This window comes from Engystomops pustulosus, chromosome 10, assembly GCF_040894005.1.
Source record: "Engystomops pustulosus chromosome 10, aEngPut4.maternal, whole genome shotgun sequence".
Classification (NCBI taxonomy): Eukaryota; Metazoa; Chordata; class Amphibia; order Anura; family Leptodactylidae; genus Engystomops; species Engystomops pustulosus.
In genome coordinates, this window is record NC_092420.1 from 85,239,450 (window position 1) to 85,259,915 (window position 20,466).

Genomic DNA, 20,466 nt, shown 5'->3' on the forward strand with positions numbered 1-20,466 from the left:
CACCAGCTCTGAGACAACCACCAGCTCCGAGACAACCACCAGCTCCGAGACAACCACCAGCTCCGAGACAACCACCAGCTCCGAGACAACCACCAGCTCTGAGACAACCACCAGCTCTGAGACAACCACCAGCTCCGAGACAATCACCAGCTCTGAGACAACCACCAGCTCCGAGACAACCACCAGCTCTGAGACAATCACCAGCTCCGAGACAACCACCAGCTCTGAGACAATCACCAGCTCTGAGACAATCACCAGCTCCGAGACAACCACCAGCTCTGAGAATGAGATATGGAACCTGCAGGGGTACCACTCGATCCAGATACTGCAGTGATCAAGTAGCAGGCACATCGCAACAAAATGTAAGCACACTTAACCAGCACCCACAAAATCAGCAGTAACTCATAATCCTATACGATATGTACTAAGTGGGACCGTCATGGGTACTACAGTAACCCCCCAAAAAATCCCAAGCTATAACAGTTATTTGACCAAGAAAGCTGAGGTCAATCATTGTAGTCAGAGGTCCTTAAAAGGAACACCAGAACAGGGGAGATCACTGAAGCATCTATGCCGGGTCAGGGTGCGATAAATAAATTGGGTATTGTTTATATTTGTTTTATCCTTTTTTAGACACCAAATAACCACTTTGACTTTATTCCATCCCCGTAATGTCAGACCAATACATTGTAGATGTTTTACATGTTGAATTTTGGGAGTGCATGTTAGTTCTGCCCTTTTTGATTAGAGATTTAAAAACTTCATTATACAATGATTATGACTTATTCAGACTAGACAAGTCAAGCTGCGAATGTGTTATATAACAACTAGTGGGAACGGCTGTGACGGATGACACTTCTCAGCCCTACTATAAAATCTTATTACGGATCAGTTGGCTCTGTATAATTAATAGGGGCAGGACTTAGACTATGTTATAACGTCATTGGTGTCTTTCCAGTTCTTGAGTTCATTGATCACTGGCGTGTTTATACACCTATGCACACACCCTCCTCAGGCGTGCACCACCTCCTCCTCTCTACATCCCCCTGTCGTTTGTAGGTGGCTGCTCCTCCCATCACTAATATATGTTCCATGTAGGGTGCAGAGTTTATAGCGCAGAGTGTAATCCAGATATGGCTCCTTCTCTCCTGCCCGGACTCTTCTCCCTGAGCCTGGCCGATGTCTTGTACTGGGAAGCCGTCCTGCTCGTCCTCTACCTGCTCTACAAAGTCTCCGCTCTCTACCTGAGACAGAAGAGACTACAGAGAGTGTTCAGCGCTTTCCCAGGTCCTAAACCCCACTGGCTGTATGGTAATGCCAACGAGGTGAGTGACATTTATTTTCTTATAAATTGAGAAAAAATGTAAAAAAAATTCTTAATTTACAAATAACTTTTCCACTTACTTGAAAACTTTTTCTAAGTTTTCAACTTAATCGGTGATAGTGGTCCCCACTTGCATGTGTGTGCCTTTAGCAGCCAATCACTGGCCTCGGCAGTCTTGATGAAGCTATGGTGGTCACGTGGACAACGAACCCATCAAAGCTGCTTCAATGTATGGGACCAGTGACTGTGACGTTTTATTGTTTACACAAATAAAGTTGTTTGAAGGCTTGGTTTTTGCAAGAGGGGTTGGATTTTTTAATGGTGTCAGTGTCGGTCTGTGCTGTGCTATTTCACAAAATTTTAAAGGGGTTCTTTACAAGGTTGTAAAACGTGTCTGCTTTCTTCCAAAAACAGCGCCACACCTGACCATGGGTAGTGCATGGTAGTGCAACTAAGCTCCATTCATTTCTATACAGCTGAGCTGCAATACCTGTACAAACCATGGTCAGGGGTGGCGCTGTTTTTGGAAGGTTGGGTGAACCCCTTTAAGGCGAACCTGGAATACCTTTTAATTTATACAAAAATAAATCATCAATTTTAGTTAACCCACTCTATGACGCAGCCAGTTTTGGCCTTCTGAATGCAAAGGAGGAGTATTTATTGATGTTGCCATTATTGTACAATTTATTAACTAATTTTCAGTAAGTAAGGGGTGGGTTGAAACGACCTCAACAATTTTGTTAGTTTTAATATTATGTAATGGACAACATATTTCACAAGTTTCCTTAAAGGGGTTGTCCTGAGGGTCAAGACATGGTTGCTTTCCTCAAAAAACAGCGCCCCACCTGACCCAGGTTTGTGCTGGTATTGCAGCTGTTTAGAGATGAATGGAGCTCAGTTGTAATACCGGCACTACCCATAGCCAGGAGAGGTGCTGTTTCTGTAAGAAAGTTACCATGTTTTTTAACCTCCAGACAACCCCTTTAATTGTGTGTATCAGTAGGATTCTGGTGATAGCTTTTATATATATATATATATATATATATATATATATATATATATATATATATATATATGCTTTTTTTTTTTTCATGGTTTGTCAAAAAATAAAAACACCTTTGTATCACCTTCTTTATTTTGCTGTCAGTTAAAGGGGTTGTCCACTTTCAGCAAATAATTGATATGGTTTGTGTAATGAAAAGTTATACAATTTTCCAATATTCCAATTTTCTGTATCAATTCCTCACAATTTTCTAGATCTCTGCTTGCTGTCCTACTATAGAAAGCTTCTATGTATATTTCTGCTGGATAGAAATCTGTCCATGGTCATGTGATGTCCCACAGGTGCACAGCTTGATAGCATCACAGAGAGTAATCAGAGCTGTGTGTTATGTGTGCACCTGTGTGACCATGAACAGATCTTTATTCACTGGAAGTAAGCATAAAAGCTTTCTATAGGATGACAGCAAGCAGAGATCCAGAAAACCGTGAGGAATTGATGCCGAAAGTATATTGGGAAATTGCATAACTTTTCCTTGCACAAACCATATCAAATATTTTCTGAAAGTGGACGACCCCACTTTCAGAAAGTGAGATGAGATGTGAAATTTTGGCACGATTCTTAGGAATCCATCGCTTTTTGACCAGTTTTTGTTTCACTTTTCTGGAGGTTTCCAACACAAACAGCACATCTAGAATTTTTTTTATTAAGGTTTGTGTGTTTATTTTACTCTACTCATTGTACCGAGTTGTTACAACTACCGAAATATCGAATGCATTCATAGGGTAAGTGGGTGCGTTATATAAAACTAGCTGTAGATCCCAGCATTGTCCGGGATGAGAAATAACTGCTCTTAGCTATAATGGGAATGGGAATGGGTTAACAAAAAATATTTTATATGTATTTCTCTCTCTCTGACTCTCTCTGTCTCTGACTGACTGTCTCTGATTGTCTCTGTCTGTCTATGACTGTCTCTCGTTGTCTCTGACCGTCTCTGTCCGTCTCTGTCTGTCTATGACTGTCTCTCGTTGTCTCTGACCGTCTCTGTCCGTCTCTGTCTCTGTCCGTCTCTGTCTCTGTCCGTCTCTGTCTCTGTCCGTCTCTGTCTCTGTCCGTCTCTGTCTCTGACCTTGTCTGTCTCTGACCTTCTCTGTCTTTGACCATCTCTTTGAGTGACTGTCTCTGGCCGTCTCTTTGAGTGGCTGTCTCTGGCCGTCTCTTTGAGTGGCTGTCTCTGGCCGTCTCTTTGAGTGGCTGTCTCTGGCCGTCTCTTTGAGTGGCTGTCTCTGGCCGTCTCTTTGAGTGGCTGTCTCTGGCCGTCTCTTTGAGTGGCTGTCTCTGGCCGTCTCTTTGAGTGGCTGTCTCTGGCCGTCTCTTTGAGTGGCTGTCTCTGGCCGTCTCTTTGAGAGGCTGTCTCTGGCCGTCTCTTTGAGTGGCTGTCTCTGGCCGTCTCTTTGAGTGGCTGTCTCTGGCCGTCTCTTTCAGTGGCTGTCTCTGGCCGTCTCTTTCAGTAACTGTCTCTGGCCGTCTCTTTCAGTAACTGTCTCTGGCCGTCTCTTTCAGTAACTGTCTCTGGCCTGTCTGGTTTGTCTCTGACTTTGACTGTCTCTGACTGTGACTTTGTCTATGGGGAGATTTATCAGAAGTGTTTGAGAGCAGAACTGCTCTAGTTGCCCATGGCAACCAATCAGAGTTCAGGTTTCATTTTTGCAAAGCTGTTTATAACATTACAGCTGAGCTCTGGTTTAAACTAGAACAGTTTTACCTCAGACACTTCTGACAAATCTCCCCCTATCTCTGTATCCCTGTCCATATTACCTCACACATAAGCATCTTATAATCATTGCCTGTAGTAACCAATCAAAACGCAGAGCTTATATTAATGACCTGTGGCAGAACAGCAGCCAATCACGGCTCAGCTTCCAACTGCGGCAGCAGCAGCAGACAATGGCTCCTGTATATGGTGGGTAATAAATGTATTTTGGAAAGCACAGGGTGAAAATTTCGGCTCAAAACCGAGTCTATGACGTTCCCTGAGTCACAGAGAGCGGCTGTGCAAAATTGATGATTGTAAACCCGACGGTGCAGATTCCTATAGCGGACACACACACTCAGCTGTATATAAAATACACATGAGGGAGCTGCTGGGATGATAAACTAGGGAATATTTTAGGGAACAGAATCGTTTCTGAATTTTTAATGCCGCCACGTGAGTTCACTGCAAAGGGGCCCAATGGGGAGCTGTCACCCAGGGGCCTCCTGAAACCTGGAGCCGACCCTGTCTGGCTGACTTAGTTGCAGTTGCAGTAGGGTCCCCTAATTATAGCACAGAGAAAGAGGAGAATGAAGCAGGAGTATTTTTGTATTAGTAACCCCATAGATGCCGTGGTCAGTATTGTGAAGAGGTATCTTGGGGGTTTAATGGCCTTAATCAGTGTTGTAACTGCCTGCGTCTGTTGGAGATGGGTGTAATTAGAACCTAATAGGCTGCATAGCATTCAATTATGATAGACTTGTGTGAATGTTGTCAGTCGTGTTTACATCTCCTGTATGGCAGCACAATGACCCACTTACCGGAGATTGGATCAGACACATGACTGAGGTGATTCACCTTTACCTTTCATACCATAGACCTAATGCCTAATATGTATGGAAAGACACAAGGTGGAGAGGTGGAAAGTGACCAAATTCCACAGACATATTTGCCCTTTGTGCCAGTTTTACTTGTAAACTTTGATGCCTTCAGGTTTATTACAGTCACGGGTCCAGAGGTCTCATCCTGCAGATACTTAACTTGTTATCTCTGCAAGGCCAGACATGGGGCACATAGGGCACCTGTGCCGGGGCAATATATGGGCCCAATGCTCTGGAGTAACTCAGGGCTAAGGTCTCGCCAGTCATCCACTTGTTGTTGTGAGCCATAAAAAAATGTTTTCTACTGCAATTCTTATATATATGTATAGAATCTAGTATTGCGTTACAGCCCGATGAAGGGTCTTCTGGTTGACCAATCGGTCAATGGGTTTGACCTGGTTGAATGTAGCATGTGTTCATTATGTCATATCTTTTGGGTACTGATGGAATGGCCGACCACATGGGCCGACCATGCATGACCTTTTAATCTACATAAATAAACTTCTAAGTTTATCTTCTAGTCCAAACATTTTAGACAAGGAACAAGGAATTCAAACATCTAGGCTGGGTGGACCTTCTACACCACATACTGGTGGGACAAGCCAAGACTTTAGCTGAGATCTTTTATTATTCTTCACAGTTCAAACAAGACGGGAAAGATTTGGACAGGGTGAACGATTATGCGAAGCAATATGACTGCGCTTTCCCGATGTGGCTGGGAAACTTCTTTGCCTCTCTCATTGTCTATCATCCAGACTATGTGAAAGCCATTCTGTCCAGACAAGGTGAGGAGCAATGCTGGGTGTAACATTGTTCTCCTTATGGTATGTTTCATGTTCTTTATTGGTGTGTTGTGGAATAATTTGATGATTTTTGAAACAGTTTTGTCATATATCTTAAATTTCTCCATAGACCCCAAGGACAACTTTGCCTATTACTTCATAACCCCATGGATCGGTATGTTGTATAGCTTTGTCAACTATATCTAAGAAGGCTTTTCCATAAAACTTTCAGAACACAATAATTAGGTTCCTAAATATGGAACGACTGGTCATTGAGTTATATCAAAAATAGAGATGAGCGAACATACTCGTCCTAACTTGATGCTCGTTCGAGCATTAGCGTACTCGCAACTGCTCGTTGCTCAAACGAGTATTTCGCCAGCTCGAGAGAATGTCAGCGTTTAGATTTTTGGCGGCCAGAAACAGAGCCAGGAGACTCTGCACTCCACCCAGCATGACGTGGTACCCTTACACGTCGATAGCAGTGGTTGGCTGGCCAGATCAGGTGACCCTGGAATAGACTAGCCCCTGCCCGCGCTGCTCACATCATTCTCTGTCTGGATGCCGTTAGGGATAGAGCTGCTGCTGGTCAGGGATAGCGTTAGGGTGTTGTATTAATTTTTCTGGCGGGCCACCTACCTGCTCCTCTGTTTTGAAAACTTTTTTGGACTGCCACATATAGACACTATCCAAATGTAATTGTCTCCACTCTGTCATGGCCATGCTGTTGCCCATAATTTTGGCATAATGGTGCGATTAAGCAGCCTCAGTGGCATCCATGCATGCTGCCCCTGCTGTTTCCTGTCCATTTCCGTGGTGTTTCCATCCTTTTCTGAGGTTCCCAGGTGTTTGGCCAAGCTTCCCTGTGCAGACCCTTGGTCCCCTTGAAAAATGCTCGAGTCTCCCATTGACTTCAATGGGGCTCGTTATTCGAGACGAGCACTCGAGCATCGGGAAAAGTTCGTCTCGAATAACGAGTACCCGAGCATTTTAGTGCTCGCTCATCTCTAATCAAAAATGTCAGCTATTGGCACCATGGACCTTCTGTGTATGGCGACCACGACATCGTCAGTCTGATCTCTAATGGACTAGACGAAATGAAGGTTAAATGGGAAGATTTCCTCAAAAAAAATAAGTTCTGAGTAACCCTAGAAATGAATGAATACATTAATAATATAGTTTATTTTATAGTTTTGGTTTAGTTTTCCGTGTTACAATGTTAGTAGATACTCCAAGTTATAGTTCATGTACCCAGTCCAGGCATGACTCCATTACATTGAGCTCTTTACATACTTTATGTCATTTAGGGAAGGGTTTGCTGGTGTTGTCCGGACAGAAATGGTTCCAGCACCGAAAACTCTTGACTCCAGGATTCCACTATGACGTTCTGAAGCCGTACATCGGAGTCATGTCCAACTGTGTCAATGTCATGCTGGTAAGGAGAAATGACTAGGGGCAGGGAGTAGGGGGGGGGGGGTCAGTTGGCTATGTTTGGTTGGTTCCTTATTGTAACGACTGCTATGCTTAGGTTAATGTTATTTATTTTAGGAAAAATGGGAGAAATTGGTCCCTGACAATAAACCGGTGGAGCTCTTCCATCATGTCAGCCTCATGACTCTGGACTCCATCATGAAATGTGCCTTCAGCTACGAGAGCAATTGTCAGCTGGACAGGTTTGTTATTCACAATACCGTATTTAAAGGGATTTTCCGGTCCTCTACACTACTAATAATGGGATAGGTCATTAGTATACCTTCAATATGATTGGTCAGAATTAATTGATTGTGGGGATTGTGACAATCAGCTGTTGTACAGTACTCTCGGAGCCAGGAGTTCCTATAAAGCTGATTTGCAGGGTGCCCCAACCCCCATAAATTAGCTATTAACGATCTACAATATGGATAAGCCATTAGCAGTATTCGGGGCCTGGAACCATACTTACAAACTAGACCTATTACCAGGGGTATAAACAGCCAAGGGTGAACCAGCCATGAGGTGAGTTGAGACTCTTGCCTCAGGCAACACTACCTTCAGCATGATAGGGGGCAGCATCAGGGGTGCAGTCCTAACACTTACAAATAGTGTCTGTTCACACTTAATGTCAGCATGGAGCTCGCCTCAGGCAGCAGAAAGTTTGGGTTCGCCCCTGTACACACCATGGAGGCATAATAATAATAATTCTTTAATTTATATAGCGGCAAAATATTCTGCAGCTCTGCTCAGAGCTTACCAAATCAGTCCCTGTCCCCATGGGGCTCACAGTCTAATCAACTGGTATGTTTTGGACAGTGGGAGGAAACAGGAGGACCCAGTGGACCCCCCATGCAAACACGTAGAGAACATACAAACTCTATGCAGATGTTGACCTGGATGGGACTTAAACCCAGGACCCCAGCGCTCAAAGGTTGTAGTGCTAACCACTGAGCCACCGTGCTACCCATAATATTCAGATGCCATGTAGCACATGAAAAGAGAGGGATCATTTTCTGGTTAGCTCCCTCCAGCTTGGTGGAGAGAACCAGCACTGTAACTTTCCTCTGCAAAAAAAATAAGTCCCCTGTAGGACTGAGTAGCCATTTACTCCAGAAAACTTGGTTGAGCGCTCTCTTCTTTGTGCAGTGAAAATGAATACATCAAAGCGGTGTACGAGCTCTCCTACCTGGTGGATCACAGGTTCCGCTGCTTTCCATATCATAACGACTTCATTTTTTACCTGAGCCCACACGGATTCCGCTTCCGGAGAGCCCTGAAAACAGCGCATCAACACACAGGTAACCTAACCCCTTTAGGTTAAAGGATATGTCTCCTTCTCGATTTTCCAAAAATCAATGTTTTAAAATATTTTATAAAATCTTGCATTCATACTCTTTATGGATAGACCCTTTCACAGGAATATTTTAATGCAGCGATAAAGTGAATGTGTAGAACACGGCCACATTCACTTTAATGGGCGATAGGCCATCCATTGAGTGAATCCATGAATGGTCGTATTGCCCACCCTACTGTACTATTGATGGGGGAAAAAGATGCTCTATCTTTCATACTGCCCAGCTGTATGGTTTCCTATCAAGAGGGGAGGGGTGAGGAGCGCGTTCACCTCTTCCCTTCTCCAGATGGCAGTATCAGGGTCGGCTCCAGGTTTCAGGAGGCCCCTGGGTGACAGAGCCTCAGTGGGCCCCTTTGCTGAGAACCCATGTGGCATTGAAAATTCAGAAACTAAAACAGTCTCCTGTTCCCTAAAATATTCCCTAGTTTATCATCCAATACAGCCCCCTCATGGTTATTATATATAAAGCCCACCCACACCCTATGGATTCATTAGATACAGCCCCCCATCTCCACCTTGGATTCCTTAAGTACAGCCTTATGTGGGCCCCCCCGAGCAGCCCTGGGCAATATGCTACCACCACATCCCGGTCGGGCGTAGAATACATTTGTCTTAAAGGAGCCTTGATGCAACATATTTCAAAAATATTAAAGAATTATTGTTGTGGTGGTATGAAAAACAAAAGTAATACAATATTCAAATAGTTTTTGTTTTACTAGTTTCAAAATAGAAAACAAACTTTTTTGGGGGTGGGAGGGGTCATGTTTTATGATCTATTTTTGAGAGGTAAATACCAATGACAATGTAACACTAAAAATATAAAAATTTTTCATTTTCCAACCCGGGAAGTTGAACATGTTATTGTACCGTGAGTACATGGAATATCAAGATAATAATATCTTACAAAAACGTCAGCTTTTGTATATATTTATTTCAAATACCCTGGAAACTGATGGGTCCCAATGCAAATGTACCAGGCCCCCGACTATAATGTATGGTTTCTAGTACAGGCAGTCCCCTACTTAAGAACATCCGACTTACAGACGACCCCTAGTTACAAACGCCCCCTGGATGTTGTTAATTTACTGTACTTTAGCCTTAGGCTACAATAATCAGCTATAACGGTTATCACTATAATGGAGATTTATTGCTAATCCTGGTTCTTATGACAACCCAACATTTTTAAAATCCAATTGTCATGGAAACCAAAAAAAATTACAATTATAAAATATACAGTTCCGACTTACATACAAATTCAACTTAAGAAAAAACCTACAGAACCTATCCTGTATGTAACCCATGGACAGCCTTTTATACGGGAAAGTGACACCTTATGGGGCCCCCTAAACCTCTTGGGCCCAGTTGTGACCAAACCCTCTGCCCTTTTATCTAAATTTCTGCAAATATTCTCTCAATAAGAATCGCATTACTTTTGTTGAATACAGAGAAAGTAATAAAACTGAGGAAAGAATTGCTAAAACAAGAGACGGAGCTGGAGAAGATCAAGCAGAAGAGACATTTGGACTTTCTGGACATTCTCTTATGTGCCAAGGTACTAAACAGACTCCGATATCAGTTTCAATGTTTCTGGGGGAAGAAACTTAAAGGAGAAGTTACATCAGGGCCCTGGTGGCTGATGGGAAAAAAAAAAAGTCTCATTACCACATTCAAGGAGATCATGATTAGAATAAACTACAGGTGGGGGTCCCCTAAAAAATCCTAAATCAAGTCTTAGATGCTTGGGTGTCATCATGTACAAAATGTCGGATCTGCGATGCCCCTGGTTGATATGGTGTTTGTTTAACCCCTTAACGACTTGGCCCTTTTTTGTTTTCGTGTGTCCATTTTTCACTCCCCACCTTCAAAAATATATCACTTGTTGTTTTTCCATGTAGAGAGCTGTGTGAGGGCTTGTTTTCTGCGTATCAAATTGCCGTATCCGTGCCGTGTACTGGGAAGCAGGAAAAAATTCCAAATTTGGTGAAAAATGCATTAGCACCATTTTCTTGTGGCGAATCGCTTTTTACGGTTTTCACTGTGCGCCCCAAATGACACTTCCCCTTTATTCTTTGAGTCAGTACTATCACAGGGATACCAAATGTATATAGGTTTTATTGTGTTTTAATACATTTTTTTAAAATTTCAAAAAAATTTTAATTTTCAAAAAGTACAAATTTCTAAAATTACAAATATCTTCATTTCGCCCTCTTCTGATGCATATAACTTTTTCATGCTTCGGTGTACGGAGATGTGCAAGGTGTCATTGTTTGCAGGATGAGCTGTCGTTTTCTTCATTTTGGGGACTGTATGACCCTTTTCATCACTTTTTATTAAAAATTTGTACAAGTTGCAAAATGTGCAATGTACTAGTGCGTCACACATGATGAAGGGGTTAAAAATCCATCCACCTGATCAAAAGTTATACTCGCTGGCAGTTTATATCTTTATAGTTCTTATTAGCCAAGGGGGTGGTAACTTTTTCGATTTTAAGGTTACATGACAATCTTAAAAGAATGGAACATTATCAAAAGGCCAATCTTGAAAAAATATTTATTAGCAAAAGGTTTTTAGTACAAATAAAACATGTCTGTTTTTATTAGGATGAGAATGGTCAGGGTCTGTGTGATGAAGACCTCCGGGCTGAGGTGGACACCTTCATGTTTGAGGGACACGACACAACGGCCAGTGGCATCTCCTGGACCTTGTATTGTTTGGCTAAATACCCCGAGCACCAGGAGAAATGCCGGGAGGAGATCAGAGACGTCCTGGGGGAGAGGACTACAGTAGAATGGCGAGTTTATATACTTTATATAGACAACCCCCAAGATGGGAAGCTCCTCATGGGTGGGGCTTCCATACACTACTGACGAATAGAAGTTATTGTAATAATATTATTTTTTCTATGTTGTCAGGGAGGACCTGGGAAAGCTGCCTTACACCACCATGTGCATTAAGGAGAGCATGCGCCTCTACCCGCCTGTACCTGGAGTGGCTCGGGAACTTAAGGAACCAATCACATTCTTTGATGGGCGGAGCCTACCCAAAGGTAAGCAACAATGTTTTTAAAACAATTCTGGATCCCACATGATAAAACTATGAATAATTTCTTCTGTATCTTTTGATGCTGCAGGTACTGTTATCCTTCTGAGCATGTATTGCATGAACAGATCTCCAAGTATGTGGGATAACCCTGAGGTAAGTGAAGTCTACATTACTAACATGAAGTCTAGTCTTATATATAAGGGCAAAGCAACATGGAAATACACACCTTCAGACGCATCATCAAAAACACAGATATATATAGATAGATAGATGATAGATCTATCCTGAAATGAGTACAGGCAGATGGATGGATGGATAGATAGATAGATAGATAGATAGATAGATAGGAGATAGATGATAGATAGATAATAGATGATAGATAAATGATGGATAGATAGATAGATAGATAGATAGCTAGTAGATAGATGATAGATAGATAGATAGATAGATGATAGGTGATAGATAATAGATGGATGGATAGATAGACAGATAGATATATAGATGATAGATATGGATGGATGGATGGATGGATGGATAGATAGATACATAGATGATAGATAGGTGATAGATAATAGATGATAGATAAATGATGGATGGATAGATCGATACTGTTTAATAAAAAGTTGCAAAAACCCCACAGACTCCAAAGTCCAAAGCCCAGAATAACCAAAATAAGAAACGCACAAATGTCCTGAATAAAGATAAATGACCCCTTCTGTATCTCTGTGTAACATTATGGGAAAGTCTAAAAAAATCCACCAAGGAAGTGAATCGTGGACTAGCACAAGTCTGGCTCATCCTTGGGTGCAATTTCCCAGAAACCTAAAATTGCCTCATTCATCTGGAAGAACAAGCAAGATGGGAATGTCCAGCCATCATAAGGTTCGGGAAGATGATAGGTTCTGTGTCCCAGAGATGAATGTGCTTTGATCCGAAATGTGCGTATCAACCCAAGAACATAAGCAAAAGCCCTTGTGTGGATGCAGCTGAAGCTGGTAATAGTGTGAGACAAGTCCTGCATCAACATGGGGTGAAGGCCACTCTGCTAGGAAGAAGCCATTACTCCAAAAGAAATAGAAAAAAAGACAGATTAATGTAAGCAACCGTGCACACAGGAAGAAAGACCTTCATGTTTGGGTGATTTCCTGTGGTCTGACAAAACTAAAAGTGAATTCACAAAATAGAGGCATCAAGAGCAAAGAACATTATGTGGCAAACATTGGGTCTTCCAAATGGACAATGGCCTAAAACTACTGCCCATCTGGTTACAAGAGGGATTAAAGGGAACCTGTCATCAGAAATTGGCCTAATAAACCAGTACCAGTATGTTGTGAAGCAGTTGAACACTTTCCAGATCATGTTTCTTTCATGGTCTGGTGCGGTGGCATCATCCAGAAAATCAACTTTGATGTGAGATGTTAATTGGTTGTATAAAGTCATGGAGGCGGAGAGCTCAATGAAGTCAATGGGGGTCATTTACTAAGGGCCCGAATGTCTTTTTTTTCGTCCGGTTTCCCAATTTTTTCCGATATGCGCCGAATTGGCCCAGTAGGTAGATACATATGATTTTGGCGCACGCGATCGGATTGTGGCGCTTCGGCGCAGACATGCGCACAACGGAAATCGGGGCCGTGGTCGTCGGAAAACCTGACGGATTTGGAAAAATCACAGAATTTAAAAAAAAATGTGGTGCTTGGCACACGCTTACACTGCACCAGGAATAAGATAGTGAACTCCGACGGACTTCAGCGCAGCAGCGACACCTGGTGGACATCAGACGCACTACCTTAATGAATCACAGGAAGACCCGAAACCTTGACTGAGAACGCGCCGCTGGATCGCGACAGGTCTGGGTAAGTAAATCTGCCCCAATCTCTCCTCATCTTGGAATAAAGGAGATCTGGTTAGTGATGTGCCTGGATGTGCCAGATAATTACAGTGAAGAGGCTTTCTGAGGAAGAGAGAGCTTGACTTCAGTGTTCTCCGCCTCCTTGACTTTATACAACCAATTTACACGTCACTTCAAAGTTGATTTTCTGGACGATGTCACCACACTGGGCCATGAAATAGACATGATCTAGAAGGTGTTCGGCTGCTTGATGACACACTGGTAGTGGTTCATTAGGTCAATTTTCTGCTGACAGGTTCCCTTTAAGGAAAACAAGGTCAATGTTCCTAGAGACCATCACAAAGCTTTGATCTCATCCCTACTGAAAACTCGCTGGCAAAGCTGAAAGGCAGGGGTGAGCAAGAGGCTACAAACACAACTCCAGTTCTGTCAAATTCCTACCAAATATTGTGAGAAGCTTGTGGAAGGAGATCCAAAATGTTCTGCCCAAGTCACACAGTTTAAGGGCAATGGGAAATAGTAATGAAATGTATGTAAACTTTTGACTTTGCAGAAAGTAATAAAATGCCTTAAAGGGCATCTACCACCAGGATGAAAGACTTTATGCAAATGAGCCTGAGGGGCTCCAGGCTCCATTAACTCCTATGGAGCCTGGAGCCCCTCTGGCTCATTTGCATACAGTCCTTCATGCTGGTGGTAGATGCCCTTTAAATATTCTCTCTCTCATTATTCTGGCATTTAGCAAATATAAATAATTCTGTAGATCCAAATTGTCCTAAAACGGGGAAGGTTTATTCTGATTTCACGTCAGATAGTGAGAAAAACATGACATTTGTCTTCTGTATGGAAACGTCTGGTTTCAGCTGTAGAGATGGATTCACTCCAAATGGCATAACCCAAAATACTTTACCTTTGGTTCTTCTTATTAGAACTATTCTGCTATTATGATGAAATCTCTTTGGATTTTAGGTCTTTGATCCCCTGCGATTCTCACCAGACAATTTATCCAAGAGACATTCCCACATGTATGTTCCATTCTCTGCCGGCTCCAGGTAGGACATCCTGAAAATGAGTACAGGCAGTCCCTGGGTTACGTACAAGATAGGTTCCTTCGGTTTTTACTTTAGTTGAATTTGTATGTAAATCGGAACTGTATTTTTTATAATTGTAGATCCAGACAAATTTTTTTTTTGCCCCAGTGACAATTGGATTTTCCCGATTTTTTGCTGTAATGGGACCAAGGATTATCAATAAAGCTTCATTACAGACACCTTACAGCTGATCATTGCAGTCTGGGACTATAGTAACACCCAGAGACTTCACCAGAGGTCACAGTGGGCAGAGGGGTCCGTCTGTAACCAGGGGTCGTCTGTAAGTCAGGTGTCTTTAAAGGACACCTGTCATCAGGTCTGTGTCACTTGTCCTGTCACTGCTACCTGTTGGAGCAGCTCACAAGGATCCCATCCCAGCCTTTATCTAGTTATTTCATACATTAATCATTGTAAAAATCATCTATTCTTTATTATGTAAATGAGGCTGGTCACATGGTCAGAGGCAGTGATGTCACTCCTGTTACCCCTCCCCTCTCCTCCCCCTGCTCATGTCTGTGTGTAATGTATAGTAAAGCATTGCTAGTGTGTGTGCTGCATCTGCTGACATGCTGCATCCTCCTATACACAAACACAGACATCAGCTACACAAGTACCTGACATGTTCTGCTATAACATGGCTGCCTGGAGCTGCTGTATCTCTTCTATACACACACACATGCACACACAGGCTGCAGGGGGCGCCAGCACCAGGAAGCACATCATTATACAGCCTCACACCATTATACAGGCTGTCAGTCAAGCACTGGGGGTGTGGCTGTGCCTCCCACTCATGAATAAGCTGGACAGCTTGAATATGCTAATGACTCATTGGACATTTCACAGGTCATTTGCATACAGCTTTAAGACCTCATTGCTTAAGTTTACAGGCATGTAGAGGGACAATGAAGGGATAGAGGCAATGCTCTCTAATAGCAGTTTATGAAAATATATTTAGTTTAGGGGGGTTATTTTGCCTGACGGGTTCTCTTTAAAGGGAAGCTACCACCACGATACTACCTATAAAGGTAGATCGGGTGGCAGGTGGATGTAAGGGACGTGAGGATAGCTCTTTTTAGAGCTAATCCTCACGTCCCGCTAACTTTTGGTAAACTTTATTGAACTAATATGTAAATTTAGTTATGCGGCTACTGGAGCGTGGAGTAGCCGGGCACGAGGCTACACAGCGCGGCTACTCCACGCCCCAGTAGCCACGTTACTCCTCCTACCCTGTTGCGTGCGGCATTAGCTCCGGCCTCGGAGCTGGGGCTGCTCAGTCGCGGGCCTGCGGACGAGGAGCTGCGCGCCGCACACAACCGGGTAGGAGGAGTAATGTGGCTACTGGGGCGTGGATTAGCCGCGCCGTGTATCCTCGTGCCCGGCTACTCCACGCCCCAGTAGCCGCATAACTAAATTTACATATTAGTTCGATAAAGTTTACCAAAAGTTAGCGGGGACGTGAGGATTAGCTCTAAAAAGAGCTCTCCTCACGTCCCTTACATCCACCTACCACCCGATCTACCTTTATAGGTTAGGTTCCCTTTAAGTAGGGGACTGCCCGTATTATGTTAAACGGCTCTGTCCATGGTCCTGATCCTTTAAAGGAACATAACAGGCGTGTCATGGTGAGGGTCGGGACCTACTTATAAATTGGGCTCCACTTATTAACTTCCAGAGGGTAAAAATATTAAATATTAGTTTTGCCCAATCGCTGATTCCACCTTCCTCGGAGGCAGGATGTATGCAAACCACACCTCTTTTCACAGAAATCGGGGAAATTTTGAATAGTTTGCAGGTATCTACTCAATGACAGTAGGGTGGGAGGCGCTACAGCAGGGTGGGAGGCGCTACAGCAGGGTGGGAGGCGCTACAGCAGGGTGGGAAGGGCTACAGCAGGGTGGGAAGGGCTACAGCAGGATGGGAAGGGCTACAGCAGGGTGGGAAGGGCTACAGCAGGGTGGGAAGGGCTACAGCAGGGTGGGAAGGGCTACAGCAGGATGGGAAGGGCTACAGCAGGATGGGAAGGGCTACAGCAGGATGGAAAGGGCTACAGCAGGGTAGGAAGGGCTACAGCAGGGTGGGAAGGGCTACAGCAGGGTGGGAGGGACTACAGCGGGGTGGGAGGGGCTACATAAAAGTGGGAGGGGCTATAGCAGGGTGGCAGCGGCTGTGGAGTGGTCCAATGCAGAGAGCTAAGAACTTAGCAGTGTGAGGACACCCCCATCCCCTCCCATGGATGATAAGAATTGTTTATGATGGCTTGAGGGGCATCAGTTTCGCTATTGGCAGGAGACGCTTGTCACTATACAAAGGATGTAAGATGTTATATAAAGGATCAGTTAACCAAATTCTCTAATTCTATTCCACCAGGAACTGCATTGGACAGAACTTTGCGATGCATGAGATGAGAGTGGCCCTGGCACTGACATTACCCAGATTCCAACTGAGCGTAGACCCAACCAGCGAACCCAAGAAGGTCCCGCAGCTCGTCCTACGTTCTGTGAACGGCATTCACCTGAATATCAAGAAAATAAAAAAGGCGTAATACTGCAGATGTGGATGACTGGGAAATGATATACTGTACAATAAAACAAATGTATAATTGTGTATTTCTTGGTTTCTTCTCTGCTGCAGCTAGAGGAAGGCGTCTGTAATTACACAGCTAAAACGGTTACACAGAAGGCATCAGGTTTTAACTTCTAACTACAGAATTACAGAGTCAATCTCCATTCATTCATCATTATCATCATCACTTATGCAAGGAATTTGCTGGTCCCAGATTTTGTGAGCTGCCCATCCCATTGTACACTTCACCACACTTAAATAAACCCCAATAAACAAGCAGCCCCTTTTAGGTTGGGTTTGAAATTCCCTTTCTAGAATTCTATCTTTTATGTGGAATCTCCCCATGTTATCTATAAAAAAAAATCTCCCCCAAAGTCAAGTGACAGTGAGCAGAGATGAGTCATATTTTACCTGAGATGAGTGAAATTTAGAGGATGCAGAGAGAGAGTCATTTTCGATAGCCCTATCTTTAGTTCTATAGTAACTAGAAAAACACTTATTAAAAATAAGAACCTCATCTTTCAGATCACATGAGACTTGTAGTTCAGTGAGATACAGATAGCTAGATGCATAGTTTGCAGTTACAGATCCAGTTCCTGCCTATTTCTTTAAAGGACATCTACTACCAGGGTGAAGGATTGTAAACCAAGCACACGGACATACTGTTGTGCGCCCCCTCTGGTAGGATCTGCTCTTCTTTAAGCTTCCTATGCCCATGTTTTTTTTTTTTTTAAGGCTTAAAAAAATATGCAAATGAGCCTGAGGGGCTCCAGGCTCCATTAAAAGACCCTCAGGCTCAAAAGCCTCTTTTTTAATAAAAATAAGGGCATAAGAAGCTCAAACCAGTATATCAGTGTGCTTGGTTTATAGCCCTTCATCCTGGTGGTAGATGTACTTTAACTGCCCTAATCTCCGGTTCTGTAGCTCTCAAAATCACAAGCCTGATGGAATCTGAATGATGAGATTCCATTCTCAAGTACGACTCCTATGACATGTTTCTAGGAGCCATATAACTTAAGATAGGGGCGTTTGAAGTTACCCCTCCCCCTGCAGGGTGTAAACTTGACTCATCCTGGACAAAATATGACTCCTCTCAGCTCATTGTCACATGACTTTGAAGGAGCTATTTTATTGGTAAACAGGCCTGATTTCACATGCAAGAAGGAATTCTAAAAAAGAAATGTTATACCCTACCTGAGGAGGCTCTTAGTGCACATGCAGTATTAATGTGTAACCACAAATCATTGTAGGAACTAAGCAATGATTTTGGATACCAGGCAGATCCTTAGTGGCCTGTACTGGAATCTACTTTCAGTGAACCTGGTAATGTAACCATACCTTTGACTGTGATCTTAGTAGCAGCAGGACTGTGGAAAATACATGTATATTTCAGGACTGTAGGTGGACTTGGAGCACTGGTGTGGGAGATCACTTCAGTAAAAACAGTACAGCCCCTCCCCTCCTAGTAACAGCTGTAGCATGCTTCTGGTTAGATATTACAGTAGAATGGAGGCTGGGGTTGGGGATCAGTTTTAATGAAGAGGTCAAATTACACAGCAGTGTGAGTATGAAATGTCCTGGGGTTGGGCCATTATATAATCTAATCATGGAGTTCTTGCCTAATGGACCCAGTGGGACCGATCTGCAGCCAAGGTTACCACTTACTTTTAGGTTCAAACTCCCTGGTTAGGCCAAATGTTACAATACCCACACGAAAAATAGGTCTCTACAAAGTGCATCATTTTTATGTGTGTCTGTATGTAACCTGAAAGGGTTAATAATTGTATTAACATTATGTTTGAAACTTTTGTATCTTTCCTGAGGCTTTGCAGGCTGTCATTGGTTGGCAACCCAGAACTGTCTAGGCAGAGCAAAACTATAAAGATAGACTCCTGACTGAGGTACTGCTATTGTTCCTGCTATAAGGGGACTTTCTCCTGCCACAGCCAACCATCTAAAAGCCCTGACCTCAGAGGAAGGAGTTTGTTAGCCGCCTGATATCTGCTTTTGTTGGGGTTCTACTAATAATCTGCGAGCTTACATTTTCTGTCTGCATCCCTAACCTGCCGCTATCATCACAGGCCTCCCTCTTACCATCTTTCATGGATCTGTAATCTGCATTGGGAGTGCCCGAGGGGGAATCTTCACTGTCATGTGGCCTCCCCCTCTTCTTGTTTTACCCTGCTGGCCCTGAAAGGTGTGGATGAAGCCTACATTAGGACAAGACTACTGTGACACCTGCAGCCCAGCCGCCATCAAGCCAACCACTCTGGCCCAAGTCAACAGCTTCCCCAATACACTAACAGCCGGACACTCCACCAGTGCTCCAAGTTTAGTTACAATCCTGGAATATAAATGCAATTTTCACAGTCCTGCTGATACTAACTACATACACAAAGGTATGTTTACACAGATCTCTGAAGATAATTCCAGTAGATTTCATTTAATGTGCAAACAGTATGCAGTAAGCTCCTAAGCTCCCCCTAGTGGTGATTACAGGCAGCTAAAATTGTATTTTATTTTAGTCACTGATGTTAGCATTCACTGGAAAGCATCTCCTCTCCTCCCCATCTGCATTTTCAACCCCCTCAAAACTGTTGAAGCCTATGGTGCAGCTGCCTCCGGACCCGCATATAACTCATAAGAAGACATGCACCTCTTTATAAATAGGCACAAGCTGCACCAGATCTGCAGGGCCATGAAGACCGAAATACATGCCAGTCTTAATTCATGCGTCCCACTGACTGCAAAAGCCAAACAGTATATTGTAGTTATTGTACATATTCATCTTTCTCTGTGCAGAAATTTGCTAAGTAAATCTACCATCAAAATATATCACGATAAACCAGGGACACTTACTCACCGATCCAGGTGCTGTGACTGTAGTAATCTTCTTATCTTTGTTATCCATGGCCTCCTTCCTTCTAAAATTAATTTTGAAAATTCTGCTAATGAGCCTGAAAGGCTACTTGGGCGGTTCCTAGAGACCCAATGTGGTACAGATTCCCAAGCTGTTACACTGTCCCCTGCCCCTCTGCTCCCGCTCAGCACTTCCCCCTCCCTCTGCATGATGTAATCTCAGGAAATTTTAGCACACAGTGGAAGGGGGGAAATCCTCCTATACAGTGTAACAGCTTTTGAATCTGCAACACCACGGCAGTAGCCTTTCAGTCTCATTAGCATCATTTTAAAAGTTGATTTTGGAAGGAAAAAGGCCATGGATAACAAATATTAAAAGATCACCGCATTCATAGTGCCTGGATCTATGAATAAGGGCTCATTTAGACAGACATGTCCTCGGCACATCTGCAAAAAGTTCAGTCTTTATTGTATGTCCGTATGTCATGTTTTTTTT

The 20,466-nt window shown here is 43.3% G+C and overlaps 1 protein-coding gene across 1 annotated transcript; it reads left to right on the plus strand.

The window, feature by feature from the left end:
• Positions 1-1,010: 1,010 nt before the first annotated feature.
• LOC140104763 (cytochrome P450 4A4-like) lies at positions 1,011-17,141 on the plus strand. The gene is made up of 12 exons (XM_072128434.1): positions 1,011-1,325; positions 5,599-5,743; positions 5,871-5,915; positions 7,048-7,175; positions 7,289-7,413; positions 8,360-8,511; positions 10,013-10,119; positions 11,168-11,362; positions 11,484-11,613; positions 11,698-11,762; positions 14,428-14,510; positions 16,917-17,141. Exons 1-12 carry the CDS (start codon positions 1,086-1,088, stop codon positions 17,089-17,091), a joined length of 1,590 nt encoding a protein of 529 aa, XP_071984535.1. The 5' UTR covers positions 1,011-1,085; the 3' UTR covers positions 17,092-17,141.
• The last annotated feature ends 3,325 nt before the right edge of the window (positions 17,142-20,466 follow it).